This window comes from Epargyreus clarus, unplaced genomic scaffold, assembly GCF_041222505.1.
Source record: "Epargyreus clarus isolate Ecla_fem2 unplaced genomic scaffold, WU_Ecla_fem_2.2 ptg000033l, whole genome shotgun sequence".
In the NCBI taxonomy this organism is placed as follows: domain Eukaryota; kingdom Metazoa; phylum Arthropoda; class Insecta; order Lepidoptera; family Hesperiidae; genus Epargyreus; species Epargyreus clarus.
The window spans coordinates 3358245-3382232 of NW_027332238.1; the positions used below are offsets into that span (position 1 = coordinate 3358245).

The following is a 23988-nucleotide window of genomic DNA, read 5'->3' on the forward strand; positions in this document are numbered from 1 at the left end:
CTTTACTGTTTTACGTTTAAATTTTATGATATAATAAATGGATTATTATGTATTCCTTTGTTTCCACTATGTATTCCTTTGTTTCCTAAATAAATAAATTGACATGTATGGCGGAGCGGTCCCCATACTCGTCTGACACACAAAGGGTTTCGGGTTCGTTCCCAGGTCAGACAGACATCTGATAGTGAATTAGGGATATATTTTCTGGGTCTGGGTGTCTGTATATTTGTCTATGTATGTGTCCATGGCACCCATGTCACAGAGAATAATGTGAGACTGTGAGTCTAGAAAGGTTTTAAAGGTGGTAGAACTCTGGTTCGATTCCGGCGGCACCACCACCACACCAGCCTCTGTTTTATAATAGTAGTGTTAGGCGCTACTGTATTCTAATTAAAAGAGTGTGGTAAGGGAGACATACTTTTTCAAGGCATTCCAGCTTAGCTCCTTCCAACCTCATATAGGAATCTAATCTTATCTGGGTTTGATTACAGATGTCCACGTGCAGTAGCCACTTACCAACAGGTGCACTACCAACTGCATGGTCATTTACCACTTCGACATTCCAAAAAAAATTTTTTTGTGTTTTATTGTTTACTGTGATATGTCACACTTCTGGACCATGAATAGTTAATTGGTTGAGGTTTAACACGGCATGCTCGGTATGTGACCTGTGTCACATCCAACTTTACTATCCATCTTCTCATCTAATATCTATTTATTTATTTATTTATTTATTTATTTAGACATACCAACAGCAAAACATATAAACACATTTACATTGAACATACAACCAGACAGATAATACTTATATGTAAGCCAATTATAGGCATGTACAGCAATCTAATATAAATATATATAACTCAAAGGTGACTGACTGACATAGTGATCTATCAACGCACAGCCCAAACAACTGGACGGATCGGGCTGACATTTGGCATGCAAGTAGACGTTATGACGTAGGCATCCGCTAAGAAAGGATTTTGATCAATTCTACCCCCAAGGGGATAAAATAGGGGATGAAAGTTTGTATAAACCTTCTTAGTTAATAATATTACTTCGTAACGCGAGCGAAGCCACAGGCAAAGGCTCGTAAATACATAGTTTTATTTATGTGTGTCTTGGGCATCCTTCGTTTGAGCCTACAAGTCGTATGAGTCTCTTTTATGAGGCTCTATGCCAAGGGGTTTGGGTGGTCTATTATTCTCTTTCGGTAGGTAGCAGTAACTTAAATAATGACATATATACCTGCATCCAATCCATATATGTCTCCATTCCGTTCCAACTTCGGTTTCTTCTCCGGAGACTCTTTATCCTCGCTGGAAGAGGACCCTTCCCTTGCAAGATGCATCACTGAGTCCAATTTTCCCTCACATAAAGCCATTTCTTATACTTATAATGGATATATACAACCTGAAATTAGAACAAATATTTATATTAACACTAGCTTAAGCAGTGATAGCCTAGTGGTTAAGAAACTGGACCTCTTAAAAGAAGGGTCCGAGGTTCAAATCCCAGGCATGCACCTCCTGATTTTTCAATGTTATGTTTGTATTAGAAATTATTTATCACTTTCTTAAACGGTAAAGGGAAACATAAAGAAACCTGCACACCTGATAGATATTATAAAAAAAAAATCTCTAAAGTTTGTGAAGTCTACCAATATGCACTTGTCCAGCGCGGTGGACTTTGGCCTAATCCTTCGCATTCTGAGAGGAGACCCGTGCGCAGCAGTGGGACAGTAATGGGTCTATGATGATGAAACTTTTACCTACAACAGTGGCGGACTAAGGTCGTCGTAGGCCCACAGCAGAAAATTGAATGGAGTCCCCCAATGTAAAAAGTTGATTTTATTTTACAATATTACAAATGTTTCATAGACGTATACTAAGCCGACAAATACGTATTCCAGTTATGGGGATGAGTGTGGCCTTACACATACCACAGATTGTTTGGTTATGATGACCTTGCTTTTAGAGTTCAGTATGAAATATCATGAAATGGAACCTGTATAATCTCATATTAGCTAAAAGAAACTGTGTTTGGGGGCACCCAGGGATCAATTTTGTTAGGTAAAATGTGTTACACAGTTTTCTCACCACCATTTCTACTTAATGAGTTTAAGGCACTTTAAGGCTATTTAGTTTTAGTGTTTAAGGTAGAAATATGTGATAGAGCAGAGGTTTAATAAAACTTTCCTGAACTATGATGGTTTTTAAAAGATGGTGGTAGGCCTCCTATCATGTAGTGACCATTTGGCGGACTGCATTCTCATTTATTATTTTAATAACTTTAATAAATAAAATAGAAAGATACTTCACCACCTTGAAATTGGATGAAGCCACAAAACCCTGACTTGTCAGGGTTTTTTTTAATTGTTGACAAATATAAAACATTTTTAGAGAAAATGTATGTATAAATAACAAATACTACATAATTTACGTAGTAAGTAAATAAGTATTTCAAACATTTAGGGGCATTTTAGCATGGAGAGGAGTTTAGTGTGGTAAGGGAGACAGACTTTTCCAAGGCGTTCCAACTTAGCCCTCAGTAGCGGCGCATCTGTGGCCTACCTCAGGTAAGAATATCTAATCCTATCTGGGATTGATTACAGATGTCCATGGGCGGCAGTAGCCACTTACCATCAGGTGGACTGTATGCTCGTCTGCTACTCCTATATTATAATAAAAAAATGTACTTATGAGGGGACCATTTTGGTCCTGAGGTGGCAATGCACGGGATCGGCTTCAGGTAGAACCTGCTCTATATGGAGTTGTACAGATGTCCATACAGTGACTTACCATCAGGTGGACTGCATACTTGATGTTACTTTAATAACATAAAACTTACTTAAATACTGTAATAACTTAGTTAGTTTAGTTAGTTACTTTGAGTAACTGAAAAACTTAGTTAAATACAATACTAAGTTTAATTAGAAGTTAGTAACTTTAATTAGTAAGAAGTTACTTTACTTCAGTTAATGTTACAAAAGAAATGTACAGTACATAATATATAAGGTGACTATCTTAGCCCTTAGGTGGCAATACATATGATTGGCTATATGTATATATATATATTCTATATGGAGTTGTACAGATGTCCATACAGTGACTTACCATCAGGTGGACTGCATGTGCATTCTCTACAGACTTATAAAAAAAAGTAATATTTTGTTAGAGTTCATTGAACTTTGAAGACAATTTTTTTGTTTTTGTTTGATACAAATACTGCAACTTTTTGAAGTAAAAAAGCTAGTCAGAGAATCAAAACAGTTGACAAATTATAACTGCACTTAAATTATATGACTCACGAGTTGTATAAATTAATAATTGTTGAATTCTAGCTTACATACTTTGAATGTACTGAAAATTAAAGAAAAAATGTTTACGACACCTACAAAATCGATTGTTATTACAAAACAGAACGTAATTGTTAATTTCAAACAAATACAATGTCTAATAACAAGGATTAATTGCTGGCGTTATCAACTATGCACAGCATAAAACAAGAAATTCATTTCTTACTCACCTTAGGATGAAGACATTTTGTACTAAACAAAAAATCCAATAATAAACCGTATAACAAACGTAAAACTCACACTAAAAACAAATATTAAACTAATAAACTCACTTTAAACTTGATTAAACATCGAATAATTATTATAAAAACGAGAATTTACAACGAAAAACTTAATCTTCTATCAGAATGGTGCAGTATTAAGGCAAAGGTGTTCACGTTAAACGGACGTTTCTCGCGATCAAATTATACACGCACTACATTATTATGCGAAAATATTCGTTTTAAAACTATTCGCAAAAGTTTTCGTCGCCGATTATCGGAGATATAAACAAAAATCGCAAATGCTCAAAACTCTGAGAACGTCCATTACTTTACCAGGAAGGCGATGCTACTGCCTATGATGTGAGAGAGAAAGATAAAATCATTTTTATTGCTGCAACACTGGTGATAATGCCGCCATTTTGGATATACACGTCAACTTTTCTACTTGTACTCAAAACAGCATAACTCACTTTGTAATGACAAACAAATTAATTCTTTATGCTACTTTATAACAAGAAGTATAGTTGTGTACCTGATATAAAGAAACCCTTCAAAATGGTTTCTACTAACATGATATTGAAATCAGTCGGGTTATACTAAAAAGAAGCAATTTTCGGAAATATAACCCGAAAATGTCTAAAAATATTTTTTTAATAACAGTCTACTTTTTAGGGATGTGAATTTAGTTTTTAATAAAAATAAATTAATCGATGAATTATTTTTTTTGCCTTCCAACAGCAACATTTACTCCGGTGTAAGACAAGTACACTGAGAGGAAACAGTGTGAAAAAGCAATAGTTATAGGTAGGTCGGTCGCTGAGTTGGCATTGTATTATTACTTTAGCTTCGTTATCAGCAGTCGTGCTTATATTCGTGTTATCGAGGCGATGTGCTTCACCTCGCTCGCTTATTTACTCGTTCATAACACGTCCTTTTTTATTTTCATTTTAATTTTACTGTTCTAGAATTAAGTTTATTTTATTATAATCGCGTTTTGGTTCGAAAAAAATGATTCAGGTTTTTTTTTGGTAATTGGCAGTCGTTTATTTGGAATAGAATAAATAAAACAGTTGATAAACGATTTTTCATCAGTAAATTATTGCTCAGCAAATAAATTACTCCGTTTAATTGTATTTGTATGTTACGTAATATTGTTTATTAGTTATTTAAAATTGTAGTGGCTCTTCCATACATTGCAAAGAGATCAAAATTTTAATTTATATGTAATATAAATGAAATTGACGCTATAATGAGTACATAAAACAACTACTTTCTTCACAATTTTACATGGCAACCAAATTAGTAAAACCTTTGTAATTTTTATTGTAAAATTCTCTAGCTCTGGAATAGATTATGACCTAGACTTCCAGTAAAATTGAAACTAACCTAAATTCAATAAACAACCTTGAATCCCATTTAGATGTATTTCTGTAGCCATTTTGATCCGTCGACATGATTCTAATCTCAACATGACCTATTTTAGGTTTTATCAATAAATGAGATGGATGATCTCATTTCCTACTATTACAGTAGGAATCATTATATTTTCTGTAATATAGTAATATGGCGCTGCCGCGCTATGATCTAATGTTGTTATATGTATGTTAATTTATTTCTTAGGGGTAGTAGCGTAGTACATGTCTGTTACTTTCCTTTGTTTGTAGTAAAGAATGATTCAATGAAATATTCTACGGACCATAGTATGTCTGCTTATTAGTTGCACAAAGAAATCATTATGAGTTTTTTTTATTGTTTAACCTAACGATTAGGCAGACGTACTACCTGATGGAAAGTAGTCAACGTCGCCTATGGACATTTGCAACACCAGAAAAGTCGCTGCATCGCTGACTTTGTATGAGAGCTCTTTTTGCACCTTTTGAAGAGCCCCATGTCATAGCGCTCCGGGAATACCTCAGGAGGAAGCTTTTTTCACGTTCGCGGCAAGAACGTCCGTGCTAACGGAACCGTGGAGGACCGCCACGAGTCCAGCTGGTGTGGATGGAACTTCATCCTTCGACAAGTGGTGCGATGGAGGAATGGTGACTTAGGCACCAGGTCAAATAGTTCCTCGGAACACTCACCATTGTAAAGCCGATGGAACATACAGAGAGAACCTATGTCCCTCCGCAAATATAAAGATTCTAACCGATCGGAGATCATCGGGTCGTTGACGATTCGGACCGCGCTTTTCTACACGGAGTTAAGTGGGTTAAGTTGGTATTGGGGCGCCCCTGTTCAGAGATGCGAGCAGTACTCCATCTGGGGTCTCACTTGCGCCTTATAAAGCAGAAGGAGTAGACCTTCGATAACTATCTGCACAAAAAGGCTTCAACACAAAACAAATAAGATCTTTGTATTTGGATGTAATACATGAATTTAGATTTATTATCCTGATATTCATACTACAGAGCTATAACCTTATTAATGCCAATAATTTTATTTTAATCTATTAAACTATTTTAATACGGTACAAATAAGCGACGCTTCAGGGTCGGTACATATCTGACGGAAAATGCGTCGAGCGTATTATCGGTTGCGTCTATTCGGTTAAAGTAGACTGCCACGTTACGCGTCTTGTCAGTTTCTACGTTCAGCATCTATAAGGCAGTAGTTTTGTGTGATATTGAATTTTGAAAATGAAGCCCATTGAAATAATAGCTATTTGAGAGGATTTTGAACAAGATCGAAAAGAAAACGTCGACATTTGATGCATCCTTGAAATACAAGAGTAACAAGTGGCCAATTTCATTGTCTTTATGCAAGTTTAAGAGAAACAAAATTTATTCAGCTTTACCGTATGTCCGTTGAATCTTTTGATGATCTCCTTAGGATTGTGAATGTTTCATAACTAAAAATTATACGAAATTTCGACGTGCCATTACCTACTCCAGAAGAAAGATTGACCATTACATTGATGTAAGAAATTATACAGGAGTATACTGTTTTCTTGTTTAATGCGACTGGAAGTATTAGAATAAGACAACTTTACGGATAAGACAGCGATATATTTTAAACTTATTCTACATATTTAATTACACGTTTCGAACTTTGTAGCTTCATCGGACTGGATGTTATATTGTTGCACTGTACTGGTTGTTTCAAATCTATATTTTTTTACCAAATTCATTATGTCTAATCGGAAGTCAAAATTTTGTTCTTCTGACATTTTCTTCATTTGTGGGAGTAACGACAACAAAAACTGTTTATCTGAGTCATCATCTTGTGCTGATTTATCCATACTTTTAATTAATGACCTCTGAAACAGTCTCATATCCTGAACTTTACGACTAGCAGACTTGGAATTGGAACTTGATGATTCGCTTCCAGATTCTTGTAGTTCGTTCTCTTCTTCACTTGTATCATCAAACTTATCTTCTGTATTACTAGTTGTAGGTCGCATTTCTTTTATCACATCTAAGAAACGAAGCATTTCTAGGTATGGCGTTCTCCTCTTCTTTGGAGCACTTCCACTGCGGCCATCGGACTCTTTTCTTCTCTCTCTAACATAGTAATCACGGAGATGTTTCCATTTTTTCTGGAGGTCAACAACTGAAATAAAAAATAATATGACATACTAACATACATGAAACTGAAAATTCGTATCTTCACTGGAATGACAGTAGCGCCATCTGGCGAAAATTGGTCGTACCAACTCTGAAACCTTCGTGGGCTCATGGACAACAACTTTGCTAAAGATCATCACTTGATGAAATGCATAGTTTACGATTCAATCCTTACTAATATCGATTAAAATAATCGACTTTTTGGTCTAAACGATCGATTCTCCAATTAATCGATGTTAGATCGCCATCCCTAGTTCCCGTGGAATTTCCGGGATAAAAACTATCCCATGTCCTTTCTCGGGTCTCAGACTATCTTTGTACAAAATTTCATTAAAATCGGTTCAGTGGTACCTAAACCACAAGTGAAGAAAAGACAGACAGAGTTACTTTCGGATTTATAATATTAGTAAGGATTACAGGCTTAGTAGAGCGCGTAGATGTGTTGAGTATGCATTTGGACTATTCTCTAATAAGTGGAGAGTACTTCACACCGCCATCCTCACCAAACCCGATTTGCGATAGAAATTTTGAAAGCTGCTAGTTAATTTTGTTCTTCGACGAAGAGACTATCTTTTGACACATGCCATCCTAATGTCATAAAATTTTTGAACTAACTTTATATGAACGTATAACACGTAATTGGAAAGTCAAATTCTTCTAAGCATACAATTTTGAAATAATTTATTTACAAGAATAATTAGTAAAATTTATAAATTGGAGTACATATTTCATTTTAGTTAAAATGTGTCCAGAAACCAATTTATCAAACATCAAAAAGTATCATAGGGTGTCGTTGCTATATTATATCAGTCGCGTAATTTAACAGTGTACGACAATTTACGGCTACAGCTTGCGGCTTCAAACCATTCGGTTTCTTCCGATTGGAAACCATAATCGATTAACTGTCAAATAATCGAAACTTAGAATTACCAATAATTATTTGTTTATCGATTTTTCATCATAACAACAATAAAATAATCAAGATTTTGTTCCTCAGTGAATGTTAAAATAAAAAAAAATCAGGTAACGATAGCACGGACATGCTTTATTTACATAATCTTCTGAAAATGATTAATTTTTTAAATCTCGAAATACTTTATTTCTTTCCTCTTTTTTATTAAATCTTAAGATGATTTAGAAAAATACTAAACACACAACATACTAAATATTCTGTTTACAAAATGATGACAAATTGCACTAATAATGATAATGATGACATATTGCACATGATGACATATTGCACTAATAATAATATCTAAATGAAATGTATGTAATTTTATCTTTGACATTGATTAAATTTTGTATCATATCATATCATAATTAAATTTTTGTAATTTAAATTAATTTTTATCATTCACGCTGTAATATTTTTATTTTTTTTGTATTTCTTATAATTATTATATGCCCGCTTGCGGCGGGAATGTAGAGGGATATCATTTTATGACTGTACATGTAGCTAGCTTACCTACATTCCATAATAAACGAATTTGATTTGATTTGATTTGATTTGAAAAATATTAAGTAATCTATACAATACGATATGGAGTTGTAATCGATTTGTAGTAAAAATCGGTTTCTTTGGTTATCGATTTGTGTGGCACGTGCTTAGTACCGTAGCGATGGCATGTGTCAAAATGGGCCTATTAAATTGTGACGACTATAATAAAATAAACATTAACTTACGTGATTCATGTTTCTTTTTTGTGTTATATGTCTTCCACTCAACTAATAATATTTCTGCAATTTCCTCCCAAGCCCGTCTCTTGGCTTGTCGGTCGTTATAAGATTTTTCTTTTAAGTTCCATAGACATAATCTATTTTGTACTTCCGTGATAAATCGTTCTGTATCAAACATTTTATATGTAAAAAAACGTCTTTATTAGTAGACTATCTATGGTAAAAAACCTCATACGGCCAGTACACAAACGACGTATACACGTGGCGCATGGCCGACCGACTGACAATGCGTTGACGGAAACGGAACAGACGTCGTAAGCTCGACGCACTAACGCATCATCGGTTAAGTGTGAAAGGTTCAATGTTTTCTTATATTGTCTGTTCTGGCGTAACGCGACCGATAATACGTGACGCATTTTCCGTCAGATATTTACAGATATACAGGGTGTCCCGTAAGTACCAAGACAAACTTGGGGAGAACATAGGTGAGGGTCTGATCTCTCTGGGTGACCTCTTACCTTAATAAAAGTGATACCGTTTTTGCACTACCAATTGCTTTAGATTTTTTTTAATTCAGCCCTCTTCATCTTCTTTCGTTAACTGCGTGTACAAATTTGGTCCTGCAGTGTTTATTTTTTTTGTTAAATACTATCAGATAGTTGGTCTACCATACTGAAATATAAATTGGTTAAAAGAAGTAAAGGGACCTTTAAAAAATAGGGCTATTTTTCTTTTTTTTCATCATCATCAGATCATCAGATCAGTCCACGTTTGTCGTGGTATTCACGGAACACCCTGTATACTAGACTTCTAAAGTAGCTTTTCTATAGTGTCACTGTTATCGGGCGACTATCCGCCAAAATCTTGTTTTTCTACTTGTGACCCCTGTTATAAGATGCATTCAACCGCATTCAATAGACGTGAATGCTTCTGTATAACAAGGGGTTGAAACTGTGTAATAAAAAATGGGGCTTTAACCCCTAATACACCTGTACACAGTAACAATATGTATGTATGTACACGTAACAATGTATAACTGATCGTTTTGAAAAGTACCTTGCCATACCTATTATCCCTAAAGGGTTAAAGGTTTAATCTTTGCGCACATTTTATGACGCGTGTTCATGGCTTGCAGTGGCCATTTATAATAGTATATAGTCCGCGGCAAACTGCTAGTCATACAATTTGGTATGGCGACGCGATTCATTTCTATATTCAGAGTGGACTAGCAGTTTTACGTGGACTAAATCAGAGGTCAAACTACATGGTGGACTTCTCAATATTAGTAAAAGAAATATATATTGTATAAATTATGACCTTTCCTATACAGATATAGGCCGTTCTCGGCGCTGCGTAGAGGACTCCAGGATTTCCAACCGGAATGCAACCGGAGTCCTCTTAGCGCGGTGCCCCGTCGGGCTCCACCCAGGTGTGCATGACGCTCACCACACTGTCTGGTGTGCATGACGATATGCGACCGTCCATTCCGGGGTCGCTGGCCGGGCGGTTTGAGCTCCTACTCTTGCCGTCCGCAACCCCGGATGCCCCCTTTTAGTCACCTCTTACGATAGGCAGAGGATACCCTAGCCCTATTCTGGTCCCGGAACTACAGGGACCAGCGTGGTACACTATGGTCTAAACAACTCTGAGAGGAGAGCCGTGCTCAGCACTCGTCCGCGATCCCGACGGCAGTTGTTCGCGTACGGGCCCGTCTCGGTTCGGGATGAAGCTGGAGCTACTCCAGCCGCTCATATTTGAGGTGCGCGTGGGAACACCGCGGGCGCAATCTCGAAGCTTGATGGCGTTGTTGACGTAGGACATCCCCGGGTCCTACTCCAATGCCTCCGTTATGGGGGTAAGAGATGGGCGTGGGTAAACCTAAGTGGGTAAGCCTAAGGATTTCTCTCTCTCCCGCTCCGCAGCCTTACTTACTGAGCTATAATTGCACTGATATGATGTCTTGTCAACAAAATACTAAGTAATTTAATTTAAAAGGAACATAAATTATTGCCGAATTTCCCGAACGCGTTTTTTCTAAAAGGAAGTAAATAAATAGCCTTCAAACAGATCACAAACGGAACGTTTCCGATTCGTTTTGATGTTTCTATAGAATACAGTACCTATTGATTCAGGTGATATTCACTTTGAAGTAATTTAAATATGTTTACTATCTTACTTATGTTTCGATAATTTGGTGTAACGCGCAAGCAATCTTGATGATGGAGGATCACTGTCGTCCATGGACATTTGTAATGAGATACAAATAGTACTAGAAATCTACATTAAGTTATTCTAAAATGTGGCACTATCCCTGAAAACTAAATTGGAACGCCTCTTTTACTTGTACCTGCGTTAATATACCCTTCAAATCAGAACACAAAAACTCTTTACACTCAGGTTAAATTAGAAAATATTTTTTCAAGCAAAATTAGAAGAAATAAATGCCCTATTCTTGTCCTTTGAACTTTCAAAGGACAAGAATATGTCATTTAAGTTTCCTTGTGATATCTCCATTAGTCATTATAGGATGTGTAACTTAGTTTTCAACTTGTACATAACTTGAAACATCAGAGGTACTTGCGATTCGAACTCTGTTCCTTTAGTGTGAAAGGATGAGATTCATACAATGAAACTTGGCATCCTCACTATTATTTGGAAGTTATCACTTATATTAGATCCCGTGCTCTTTGTAAGAACAGATAGTTCTTACTAATATGAAGATACATTGATTACATTGAGCCTGTACTCTCTATAATAACACTCTACGAGTATATTCGATGATATCTCCTATGCGTATTTAGCTTTAAAATTAAGCCTACATAATGGTCAACTTGAAACCGTGAAAATAAAACTATAATAATAAGGTTTAATGATGAAGTATAGTTAATTTGAAAATTACACAAATTAAGTAAATACCAAGCAATTATTAAATAGGTTTAAGCTTAAATATATTATAATCCTGTAATAATAACCTAATTAAATAAACCAATATGTAATTATTTTATAGTTAAAGACAAATTAATTAATAAAACAAGCATCGAATCATTTAAATGACGTATTTTGTAAATTTAATGTTAAAACAATAAAAGTAATATATGAATAAATGCAAGATAACATATTCAAAGCTAAGTTTAAATAAACCAGAATCCTGTTTTATTAATTATTATACATTAATTCAGCAATACAAAAGACTAATACAATAGATATTAAAAACTATTTTATATAACAACAATGAAACGGCCGTGTAATAAACGTTTTGTTATCTCAGTAAAATCAATAAAACAAATATACGCGAGGGGGTGAAAGAGATAAAAGTTGATTTAAAGCTCAAGTGGTGTTGTTCTATTTATTAGAACATCGATATAATGTCACATCACTAATTTCACATTTTTTTACTTTTTAATACATTATTATGTAAAGAAAATATCATACTGTCACTTTTATTACATGAACTTTTTACTAGTTTTCAAAGTTAAATAATTATGTAATATTACATTTGCCGAGGTATTTTAAGTATAAATAGGTTTGTTTAATAGTGCAACTGTTGAATTCGTGGTAAATTAAATTCGACTGGGTGATATCACCCCGTGAAAGTAAATATCACCCAATGGAATAGGGTGATGTCAGGGCCGGATTTAAGGGAGGGCAACCGGGGCGACCGCCCCGGGACCTCCACAAAAGAGGGGCCCCCACAATAGAAACGTCGGATTGTTTTTTAATTTCGACTAGTAAACACTAATAAAAAAAATATGTATTTTTTCCTTTGATATTTTTTTCGGTATTTTACCTTTATCTACAGTACTTTGTACAAACATGAATACTAGATGAATCTACCTGCGTTTCACAATAAAATATTTATTGAAAAACTCAACTGAAAAAATTGTTCATTTTATTCGGAAAATAATTTGAGGCCAGGGGGCCTCCACTCCTTTGTTGCCCCAAGGCCTCTAGACCTCTAAGTCCGGCCCTGGGTGATGTATTATACTCCAGAGACCAGTGATGGCCACCAGTTTTAAGTAAAACCTGCTTTAGAAAATACAATGAAAATACGTCCACGCTTCTAAAGCCAGTAACATTCAGAATAATAATGATTATGTTGAGTTATCTTACATGTTACAAGAGTTTTAACGATCAATTGGTTAAAATAAAGCTTGGGTCATTATAAAATTCAAACTCAGCCCACCAAAAATTATAATATCAACCTGATAAATAGAGAAAGCGATAAAAAAAAACCTACATAGGATTAATATACATAAGGAAACTGAAATAAGTGCACAATACTCTTATTGTGCACTTACAGAAAAATTATATCATTTTAATAAGCATTCGATTATTACAAACTTTTTAAATAAATAAATTTTGTTAATCCAAGTTGCGTTCGAATTGAAAATAAAAGGGGGCGTATTCAACAATTTTGTATAATCTTTATACAAAATGAATAAAATTTATTATCTGTGTTAATTTTATTTAATGTTGCCAGAAATAGAATTATCCTCAAAATTGGGCAATCGTCTACGGAGGCACAAATGACAATGACAAAAACTTCATTATACAAAATTAATGTTTTATTCAGATTATAGTTTGCCAAACTTAAAAGGGAAAGTGGAGGGAAAAAACCTCGGGGAAGATCTACTAGGTGGTCTGACCAGATCAAAGGCCTCACCAAGATGTCGGTTACGGAGTGCTTTAGAAAAGCAGACGACCGAGCACACTGGTTGGATATGCAGCACACCTGCATAAAATACTTCCAAAGCAGGCACGAACTTCAGCCATAAAGGAACGAATAAGAAGAAATTTGCCAAAATATAAATTTTAATCTGGCAACTCCAACGTCAAATATGACAACGACTTGTCAGTTGTCACATGATGCAATTGAAACAATAACAAGAAATAAACGTATTTTTATTATTATTAATGTAAATAAAACAATAATATTAAATATTAAAACCGACATGAGTTTATTAATTTGTTTAACGCTATATTAAGACTTATTTTTATACACGACTTTTATATATGCAAGAAAACGTGAACCAAACTTCGTAAAAACTTAAGATGAGTAGGTGCGATTTTAAAATAGTTTTATTAGGCAGCGAACATGTTGGGAAGACTAGCTTAGTGTTAAGATTCGTTAATTGTAGGTTTAATACCGGTACACCGTATCAAAATGTAAGTTATTTCAGTTTTTTAGTGTAATTACTCATTTTTCAGTAATTATATTGGTTATGAAGTTGTAAACAAAGAATTGTGTCAACAATGGAATTTCATAGTTATTATTCTTATTTTTTAATACTAGAGACGAAAGTGGTAGAATCTTTTCTGGTTCAACCATTGAGACACCACTTACATGTAATCCTGACTAACAATAACAGTGTTAAGCGCTGTATTTTAGTTTACAAGATGTGGTAAGGAAGACATTACTTATTAGAGTGTTATAGACATAACATCAGAGACTTATCTAAGCTCGGCCACGCAGATAGTTGAGCAAAGCTAAGACTCTGTCATGTTTATGTGTGACAAAGATAAATACAGAAAAAGCCAGACAGAAATTTAAAGTCATTATTTAGATATCTGAGGATTGAACCCAAAACCCCCTACTCTACTAAGCTGGATGCTGAAATACCACAGATAAAAATGTCAGTTACCCTTCAAACCAGAAAGAAAACAGTAGATGCTATACAGTTTGAAGGTGGTAGAACCCTTTGTGGTTTGACTCTAGCGGCACCACCGCCACACCTATTTCTACCTAATAACAGCAGTGTTAGGCACTGCTGTATTCCGGTTTGAAGGGTGTAGTAAGGAAGACAGACTTTTCCGAGGCGTTCCAGCTCAGTCCTCAGGGGTAGCGGCGCATCTGTGGCCGACCTCAGGTGGGAATATCTAATCCTATCTAGGGTTGTTACAGATGTCCATGGGCGGCAGTAGCCACATACCATCAGGTGGACTGTATGCTCGTCTGCTACTCTTATAAAAAAAAACCATTATAATGAAGAAGTAGATAGTATGATGATACCTTCAAAAGCAAAATGGTTTCTAACACTTTTATAAATACAATATTATTTATGTAACAGACGATAGGAGCAGCTTTCTGTGCAAAAACAATGCAATCTGGTGACAAAAACTTCAATATTGGTATATGGGACACAGCCGGCAGTGAAAGGTATATTATTCTTATATATAAGTCCTACTTTTGTATTTTTGCTTCCAAAAAAGTCAAAAAATATTTGCTAAAAGAACTAAAATCTTTTTATACGTTATTGCATTATTTTATGTGTTTTTTTTATATGTGAGTAGCAGACGAGCATGCAGTCCACCTGATGGTAAGTAGCTACTGCCGCTCATGGTCATCTGTAACCTCAGATAAGATTGGACTCCTTTTTTATAATATAGGAGTAGAAGACCAACATGTGGTTACAGCGTTAAGCGCTGCTGTGTTCTGGTTTGAAGGGTGTGGTAAGAGACATACTTATTCGAGTGTAGTTCTCAGTGGTAGTGGCGCATCTGTGACCAACCTCAGGTAGGAATATCTAATCCTATTCGGCGGCAGTAGCCACTTACCATCAGGTGGACTGCTAGCTCATCTGCTACACCTATATTATATAATAATAATAAATCTTTATTGAGCCAATGTAGACCTGTATCGTTTGACAAATTATTTAATAATAATTTATAATGTTTGGTACGTGCAAGTGAACACTGCCTTCTATACTAAGCATAGCCTGCATGATAGAAGGCAGGGCTCTTCACAGAAATGTTTCAGTTTATAGACATGAGTAACAGTCATATGATAGCTATAAAAATAGTTAATTTACAAAAATCAAAAGTGTTGTGAAAGTGTTTTTTACATGTGTGGTGTGGTATAGATTGTGTGTGTGTGTGTGTGTGTGTGAGTGTGTGAGCGTGTGTGTGGGTGTGTGCGCGTGTGTGAGTGTGTGTGTGTGTGTGTGTGCGCGCGTGTGTGCGTGTGCGTGTGCGTCTGCGTGTGTGTGTGTATGTGTGTATGTTTGGGAAATGTGTGTATGTATAGTAAACTAATGAATGTCTACTTTAATATTTAAGGAAATTACAGTTAATAATTCTTCAGTTTCTTGGTAGTTTTATTTATTTTTAACCAGTTTGTTAACTTTGCTAAGTTTGTAAAAAAAAAACTATTAACAATACCCAACCTCAATACCTCAGGTACGAGGCAATGACAAGAATGTACTACAGAGGTGCCCACGCAGCAATCATATGCTACGAACCTACCTCAATGGCGTCCTGGATTAGACTAAGACATTGGCTGCTAGAACTACGGACAGTGGAGGAGGTAAATCTATTTATATCTATAGTTAATAGACAGAAGTGCCCACGACTTCGCCCGCTTCGCTTCGCTTCTTTGTACTTTCATTGCAATGACTGTGGCGCCATCTGTCGGAAATTGGTCGTACCAACTCAGAAACCTTCGTGGGCTCATACACAACAACTTTGCTAAAACATGATCAAATGCATAGTTTAAAATTCTATAAAGGATGTACAGATAAACATTCATTTTTATATAGATTTCTGGCCAAGGGAGGTCTCCCTGTCAGTCTATTTGATAACAAAATCTATTTTCTTAAACTTGAGGCTTTCCTTTAGTTTGTCATTTATGATTACTCCCAAGAATTTGATTCTTATAAGCGACACTACGATACTGGAATGATACAGGTGTTTTTTTTCAAAATTAACTCGTTTAATTCCCGGCTAGGGAAATAGATTTTTGAAAAATCGAATGATGCAGTTTTCGTTTTTATCAAAATAGGCCTCGTTACTCCTTTCAGCATTTTTGCTAAGCATTGCTAATCCTTATAGTTCTGCCCTTTATTTATAATATAGGAGTAGCAGACGAGCATGTAGTCTCCCTTACCACCCTTCAAACCAGAACACAGCAGCGCTACACTGCTGTTATAACAGAAATAGGTGTTGCGGTGGTGCCTCTGAACGAACCACAAAGGTTTATATTATTTTCAAATATAAGGTCATATTTTCCAGGATTGTAAAGTATATCTATGCGGTACGAAAAAAGACCTGATAGACACAGGTGTGGCCTCTCGGGAGGTCCCAGAGGACACAGTGGCTACCTACTCCCAAGGGTTGCACGGGCATTTCCTGACTTCGAGTAAAACTGGGGAGAATGTTGGTAAGTGTAACGGAATTTTAAGGGATCTCTTTTATTCAATTTATATTATGTTGAACGGACAGATTAAATAGACGAAACAGACATTGTTCGTTTTTGTGTCTGTCAGTCCTTCCGTCAGTCTGGACATCCATCCATCATTAATCCATTGATAGTCACAGATCGTATCTTGGCGAACCCAGGGGGCCTACCACCATCTTTTAAAAACCATCATAGTTCAGGAAACTTTTGTTTCAATATTGCATCAACATTATTTTGTTTCGTACCACGACCTCCTTAAAACAGTAAAATATTCCGTCATACACAGTTGAAGAAACTGCAAAATTTCCTGCAAAAAAAGAATGAATAATTTCGACCGACATAATACAAAACTGCTTATTGTAATATTTTAAAAACAATCTTACTTTAACGAAGTCGTGTTACGAAATTTAAATGTATGATTGAAATAATATTGCTTTAAGAGATGGTAGTAACCCCCCTGGTGTCGTTAGTTGAGGATATCATTATCAACCCATTACTGTCCCACTGCTGGGCACGAGTCGATTGATAGACTTCACAAACTTTGAACAACTTTTTTGTGAAAAAATTTATGTATTATTTTAAACTTACAGAAGAAATATCTCTTTTAAAGAAGAATTGTAATAGTTTCATTTAATTTTCTACTTTTACAGAAAGATTATATGTTTTACAGAAGTTGTAATTGTAACATTTTTGTGGTAGCATTTTTGTTTGAATGGCAGTGATAGCCTAGTGGTTAAGAAACTCGGCCTCTCGATCGAGGGCTCCGAGGTTCAAATCCCAGGCACGCACCTCTGATATTTCAAAGTTATGTGCGTATTAGAAATTAATTATCACTTGCTAAACGGTGAAGGAAAACATCTTAAGAAAATGGGCATACCTGAGAGATTAAAATAAAATCTCAAGGAATGTGAAGTCTACCAATACGCACTTGTCCAGCGCAGTGGACTATGGCCTAATCCTTCTCATTCTGAGAGGTGACTCGTACCCAGCAGTGGGACAGTAATGGGTGGATGATAGTGATATTTTGTAATTAACTTTTAATTATTTAGTCATTGATTTTATATTTTATTGAATTATATTAAAATTTGTATTGTTGTCTACACTAATATTATAAAGAGAAAACTTTGTTTGTTTGTTTGTTTGTAATGAATAGGCTCAAAAACTACTGGACCGATTTTAAAAATTCTTTCACCATTCGAAAGCTACATTATACACGAGTAACATAGGCCATATTATATGAAATAACGACAAAGTTTGCCGGGTCAGCTAGTGTAATTATATAAAAAATTGTATTCTCGTCATTTAGACAAGGACAATACATATATTTAATTTAATTAAGAGAAAATTTAATAAATTAAGAATTTTATTTAACAGAAGTACAATCTCTTTCACAGAGGAATTATTCCAGAAGATCGTAGACGATTGTGCGGCGGATGTAGCTGTAATGAAGAACGTTGAAGAACAGAGAGTACAGCTGCAGAGGGAAGAAGAAGAAAGAAATAAAAAGAAGGATTACTGCTTTTGTTGATGACGTCACATTCTGTGTTATACAGGGTGTGTTTTTTTTTAACAAATTTCTGTTATAACAGCAGTGTAACGTTGTTTTGTGAAAGAAATAAAAAGAATGATTGCTGCTTTTGTTGATGACGTAACATTCTGCGTTATACAGGGTGTGTTTTTGAACATAATTATTTCTGTTATAACAGCAGTGTAACGTTGTTTTGTGAAAGAAATAAAAACAAGGATTACTGCTTTTGTTGATGACGTCACATTCTGCGTTATACAGGATGTGTTTTTATAACAAAGTTTTGTTTTAACAGCAGTGTAACGTTGTTTTGTGAAAGAAATAAAAAGAAGGATTACTGCTTTTGTTGATGACGTCACATTCCGTGTTATACAGGGTGTATATTTTGACATATTTCTGTTATAATTTAGGACTACTGCATTGTTAGTGTGGTAAGAGGGATACTTATATGAGTTCCATAATTGTCAGGGATGGCAATCTATAAATGTAAATACCACTGTTCTTTAAGTTGCCCCAAGAACTCCATCCTATTGGTGATTTCTTTTTTATAATATAGGAGTAGCAGACGAGCATGCAGTCCACCTGATGGTAAGTGGCTACTGCCGCCCATGGACATCTGTAATCAACCCCAGATAAAATTAGATATTCCTACCTGAGGTCGGCCACAAATGCGCTGCTACCCCTAAGGACTAAGCTGGAACGCCTCGGAAAAGTCTGTCTCCCTTACCACACCCTTCAAACCGGAACACAGCAGCGCCTAACACTGCTGTTATTAGGTAGAAATAGGTGTGGCGGTGGTGCCGCCGGAGTCGAACCACAAAGTGTTCTACCACCTCTAAATTACAATACTTTAATTGATTACAGATGTCCAATTGTACAAAAAGCAGTGATTTTATAAGCTGCATGCTATACTTGGAAAGTGGTAGAACCTTTCATGGTTCTACTCTGAAGGTATAGCAGTGTTAAGCGCTGCTGTGTTCTGGTTTGAAGTGTGGTAAGGGAGACATACTTTTCCGAGGCGTTCCAGCTTAGTCCTCAGGGGTAGCGGTGCATCTGTGACCAACCTCAGGTAGAAATATAATACTATCTGGGGTTAATTACAGATGTATATACGGCAATAGCCACTTAATATCATGTGGACTGTATGCTCGTCTGCTGCTCCTATATTATAAAGAAAAATATTTGGCCACCTACCCTATTTCTAAGATTCACCCTGTATAACATGTGAGAATAAATATTTTTATCACAATTTGACGGTTGCTATTTTCTCCTTGCTGCTTTAAGGGGAGAAAGAGATAAAAAGACAGCTATTGAGTGCATTATTTAAATGTGGTCTCAATTTTTTTAGTTTTGGATTTGGCCATGAACGCTCATTTGAAAAATTCATCCTGTATAATATAAAAGTAGGAGTCGAGCATGCGGTCCACCTGATGATAAGCTACTGCCGTTTGGATATCTGTAATCAACCTCAGATAGGATTAGATTCCTACCTGAGGTCGGTCACAGATGCGCCGCTACCCCTGAGGGCTAAGCTGGAATGCCACGGAAAAGTATGTCTCTCAGGGGTAGCGGCTGACCTCAGGTAGTAATCTATCTGGGGTTGATTACAGATGTCGATACGGCAGTAGCTTACCATCAGGTGGACTGCATGCTCGTCTGCTACTCCTATATGACAGGAAAAGCGCCCTAAGTGTAAGATGGTAGCCATTCAAATATTGTGGTGGGCTTAAGGAAGATTATTGGAATAAATATGATTAGATTTTACAAGGAAAAATACCCTATAATTAATATTGTACAGAATTTTTATACTAATAATAAATAATATTGTAATGTCTTAATTTTAAGTTTGAAAGCGAACAAAACTAACTAAATTAATATTTTAATATTTTTGTTTGTGAAGTATTATATAATTATGTTTATAATAATGAGCTAAAGGAGTGCTATTTAAAAAAATATGCGTTAAATATTTTAATATTGCGTCCACACTTTTTGCGCAAACACCCAACCTCTATAAACACAAACGTGTGGACAAGTCGCAAGCTTGCGGCAAATTCCCTTTGATGTGATAAAAAAATCCTAGAGTACTACATACCAAAACTATCCTTGGAAAATAAGCTTTCAAATAAACAAAATCTCATCCAAGTTGGATCAGTAGTTTTTGAGAAAATCGCGAACATACAAATTTTCATACATACATACAGACAGACATACAGACATACATACATACATACATACAGACATACGTACATACATACATACATAGCAGTCGAATACATAATCTTTAAAGTCAATTAAAAATCAACAGTCCATTGTAGGTATAGACTATAAGTGCTTGCACTACACAAAGTAAGTCAAACACTAGCTACACATTTGAATTTGTAATGGTTTGTCGAGGCTAAGCAAACGTGTGAACGCGGCATTACAGCGCCAAATGTCAAAATTACCGCGTGACAAGAAAAAAGAATTAGAGTGGTTAGACCCTCTGTGGTTTGTTGAGGCTAAGTTTGATAGATAGATAGCGCCAAATGAAGGACAAATTGACTACGTGACAAGAAAATTAAGAATGAAAGGGGTAGGAAAAATTGACTGCGTGACAAGAAAATTAAGAATGAAAGGGGTAGGAAAGATTGACTGCGTGACAAGAAAATGAAGAATGAGAGGGGTAGGAAAGATTGACTGCGTGACAAGAAAATTAAGAATGAAAGGGGTAGAATCCTCTGTGATTTGACTTTAGCGGCACCACCGCCACACATATTTCTGTTATAACAGCAGTGTAGCGCTGCTGTGGTCTGGTTTGAAGTGTGGTAAGAGACATACTATTTCGAGGCGTTCTAACTTAATTCTCAGTGGTAGCGGCGTCTGAGGACTCAGGTAGGATCTATTCTTATCTGGGGTTGAATACAAATGTCCATACGGCAGTAACTTACCATCAGGTGGATTGCATGCTCGGTTTGTGTGAAGTTAAATCTATGTTTGTTGGCCGCCATCTTAAAAAGTGTTTTTATTTAGTAGGGTTTTTGTTTAATAATATTTTTATAAATATCGATATTTATATCGATTATCTCATAACGTCTTATCCCTACCGTGCGCTAATGTAATATTTTTAGGGTTCCATACCCAAAGCGTAAAAACTATCCGTCTGTCACAGAGCTCTATCTTTTGAACCGTAATAGATATACATTCAATTTTAACAGAGTATGTATAATGGTGGTCGCTATAACAAATACTAAAAAAATATCTTCAGAATAAATGGGTGTCGCTATACACGAAACAGCTATTTTATTTATTTATTTATTTATTGCAAAATACACACACAACTTACAACATAATATAAGAGATATGTGATGCCCTGAGAGGGCGTCGCAAAAATACTAGAGAGCAGCATTAATTTATATTAGGTTACATTACATACATTACATTACATTATTTTTAGACGATTTTCGCTTTATCTATTGAACGTTAATAGATAGACAGTCCAAATGTCCACAATGTATCTACTTCAATGGCTGCTATAATAACAAATACTAAAAATAAAAAATAAAAAATGTTGGTGATACGGAACACCGGAATGTAAGGTGGTAGAACCCTTTGTGGTTCGACTCCGGCACCACCGCCACACCTATTTCTGTTATAACAGCAGTGTAGCGCTGCTGTGTTCTGGTTTGAAGTGTGGTAAGAGACATACTTATCCGAGGCGTTCCAGCTTAGTCCTCAGGGGTAGCGGCGCATCTGTGGCCGACCTCAGGTAGGGATCTAATCTTATTTAGGGTTGATTACAGATGTCCATACGGCAGTAGCTTACCATCAGGTGGACTGCATGCTCGTCTGCTACACCTATATGATAAAAAACTTCGCTAATTATTTCGGTTATGTAATACTTTTAATTTTGGAAAATTTTCAGAAAACTCGATGTGTATTTCAATGTCTATGTAATATTTCAAGAAGCTTTAATTTTTTTATTACTTATAAGCTAATATTAAAATGACTATTGTTTAAATGCTGTATATGTGTAATTTAAATATATTTTGAAAATATTGTTGTTTTTATTCGTTATACTCCACTGCTCCTTAGTATATTTTTTGCGTTTGATTGGATTGATTAAGCAGTGATAGCCTAGACGTTAAGAAACTCGGTCTCTTGATCGAGGGGTCCGAGGTTCAAATCCCAGGCACGCACCTCTGATTTTTCAAAGTTATGTGCGTATTAGGAATTAATTATCACTTGCTAAACGGTGAAGGAAAACATCGTGAGGAAACCTGCATACCTGAGAGATTTAAAAAAAGACTCAAAGGTATGTGTAGTCTACCAATACGCACTTGGCTAGCGCGGTGGACTATGGCTTAATCCTTCTCATTATGAGAGGAGACCCGTGCTCGGAGGTGGGACAGTAATGGGTTGATGATGATGATGATGTTTGATCGTTTCAAACTTGATATTGAATGAGTTTGCCAAACTCGTCGACATATATGTCGACTGTGTTCTGGTTTGAAGAGTGTGGTAAGGGAGACATACTTTTCCGAGGCGTTCTAACTTAGGGGTAGCGGCGCATATGGCCGACCTCAGGTAGGAATATCTAATCCTATCTGGGGTTGATTACAGAAGGCCATACGGCAGTAGCCACTTACCATCAGGTGGACTGCCAATAGTTGTTTTTGCCTATACAAGACTTTTTTTCGGGATAAGAGGTATCCTATATACTTTTCTGGACTCCTGAGAACCTGTGTACAAAACTTCATGACAATCGGTTATGTAGTTAAGTCGTGAAAGTCTAACAAACAAACTCATACTCGCATTTATAATATTAGTTGCGATTAGGTTAACAGTTAAACCTCTAGTAAAGGACTTTTAAGAATATAGTCATCATCATCAACCCATTGCTGTCCCACTGCTGGGCACGGGTCTCCTCTCAGAATGAAAGGATTAGGCCATAGTCCACCGCGCTGGACAAGTGCGTATTGGTAGACTTCACATACCTTTCAAAACTTTTTTGTAAGATTTCACAGGCATGCAGGTTTCCTCGCGATGTTTTTCTTCACCGTGTAATTAATTTCTAATACGCACATAACTTTGAAAAATCAGAAGTGCCTGGGATTTGAACCTCGGACCCTCGATCATGAGGCCGAGTTTCTCAATGAGGCTATCATTGCTATTAGCTAAGCTAAATTTTGCTGCTAAAATATATAAATATCGATAAAATCTGTGAATAGTACATCACTAATTGTGTAGAGGAAAGTAGGAATCTCAAAAAGAAAATTCCACTAAAAAAATGCATTAAAATGAACTTTGGACTTCCCTATTATTATTTAGTCGATAAATTATTTAGTATTTTGTACAGAGTATCGAATAAATCTAGAGATGGCATAGATTGACATTATATTTTATAATATTGTAAAAGTGGCAGACGAGCATGGAGTCCACCTCATGGTAAGTGGCCACTGCCGCCCATGGTCATCTTTAAATAAATAAAATAAAATAAAAATAAAAAGCCTATT

The 23988-nt window shown here is 35.8% G+C and overlaps 3 protein-coding genes across 3 annotated transcripts in view; 1 reads left to right on the forward strand and 2 right to left on the reverse strand.

The window, feature by feature from the left end:
• The window catches only part of LOC140755683 (uncharacterized), a 28349-nt gene extending 24439 nt beyond the window's left edge, over positions 1–3910 (reverse strand). Inside the window, exons 1-2 of the mRNA XM_073090998.1 lie at positions 3526–3910; positions 1246–1410 (exon numbers count right to left, since the gene is read on the reverse strand). Of these exons, the coding sequence (XP_072947099.1) occupies positions 1246–1381 (136 nt within the window). The 5' untranslated portion in view covers positions 1382–1410; positions 3526–3910. The remainder of the gene's footprint in view (positions 1–1245; positions 1411–3525) is intronic.
• Positions 3911–6542: 2632 nt separating this feature from the next.
• On the reverse strand, positions 6543–9092 carry LOC140755471 (uncharacterized). The gene is made up of 2 exons (XM_073090742.1): positions 8805–9092; positions 6543–7107 (listed from the first exon to the last, which is right to left on the reverse strand). Exons 1-2 carry the CDS (start codon positions 8974–8976, stop codon positions 6587–6589), a joined length of 693 nt encoding a protein of 230 aa, XP_072946843.1. The 5' UTR covers positions 8977–9092; the 3' UTR covers positions 6543–6586.
• Positions 9093–13652: 4560 nt separating this feature from the next.
• Positions 13653–18643, forward strand: LOC140755445 (ras-related protein Rab-24). The gene is made up of 5 exons (XM_073090706.1): positions 13653–13964; positions 14867–14955; positions 15975–16101; positions 16806–16953; positions 18366–18643. The coding sequence occupies exons 1-5, from the start codon at positions 13851–13853 to the stop codon at positions 18497–18499; spliced, it is 612 nt and encodes a 203-aa protein (XP_072946807.1). The 5' UTR covers positions 13653–13850; the 3' UTR covers positions 18500–18643.
• Positions 18644–23988: the final 5345 nt, after the last annotated feature.

What these genes read in the sequence shown, in the direction of transcription:
- LOC140755445 (XM_073090706.1), top strand. Translation starts at nt 13,851, where the DNA reads ATGAGTAGGTGCGATTTTAAAATAGTTTTATTAGGCAGCGAACATGTT. An exon ending in CCGGTACACCGTATCAAAAT is followed by an intron (nt 13,965 to 14,866) that starts GTAAGTTATTTC and finishes TTTATGTAACAG; the next exon opens with ACGATAGGAGCAGCTTTCTG. An exon ending in GACACAGCCGGCAGTGAAAG is followed by an intron (nt 14,956 to 15,974) that starts GTATATTATTCT and finishes TCAATACCTCAG; the next exon opens with GTACGAGGCAATGACAAGAA.
- LOC140755471 (XM_073090742.1), bottom strand. Translation starts at nt 8,976, where the DNA reads ATGTTTGATACAGAACGATTTATCACGGAAGTACAAAATAGATTATGT. An exon ending in AAAAAAGAAACATGAATCAC is followed by an intron (nt 7,108 to 8,804) that starts GTAAGTTAATGT and finishes TTTTTATTTCAG; the next exon opens with TTGTTGACCTCCAGAAAAAA.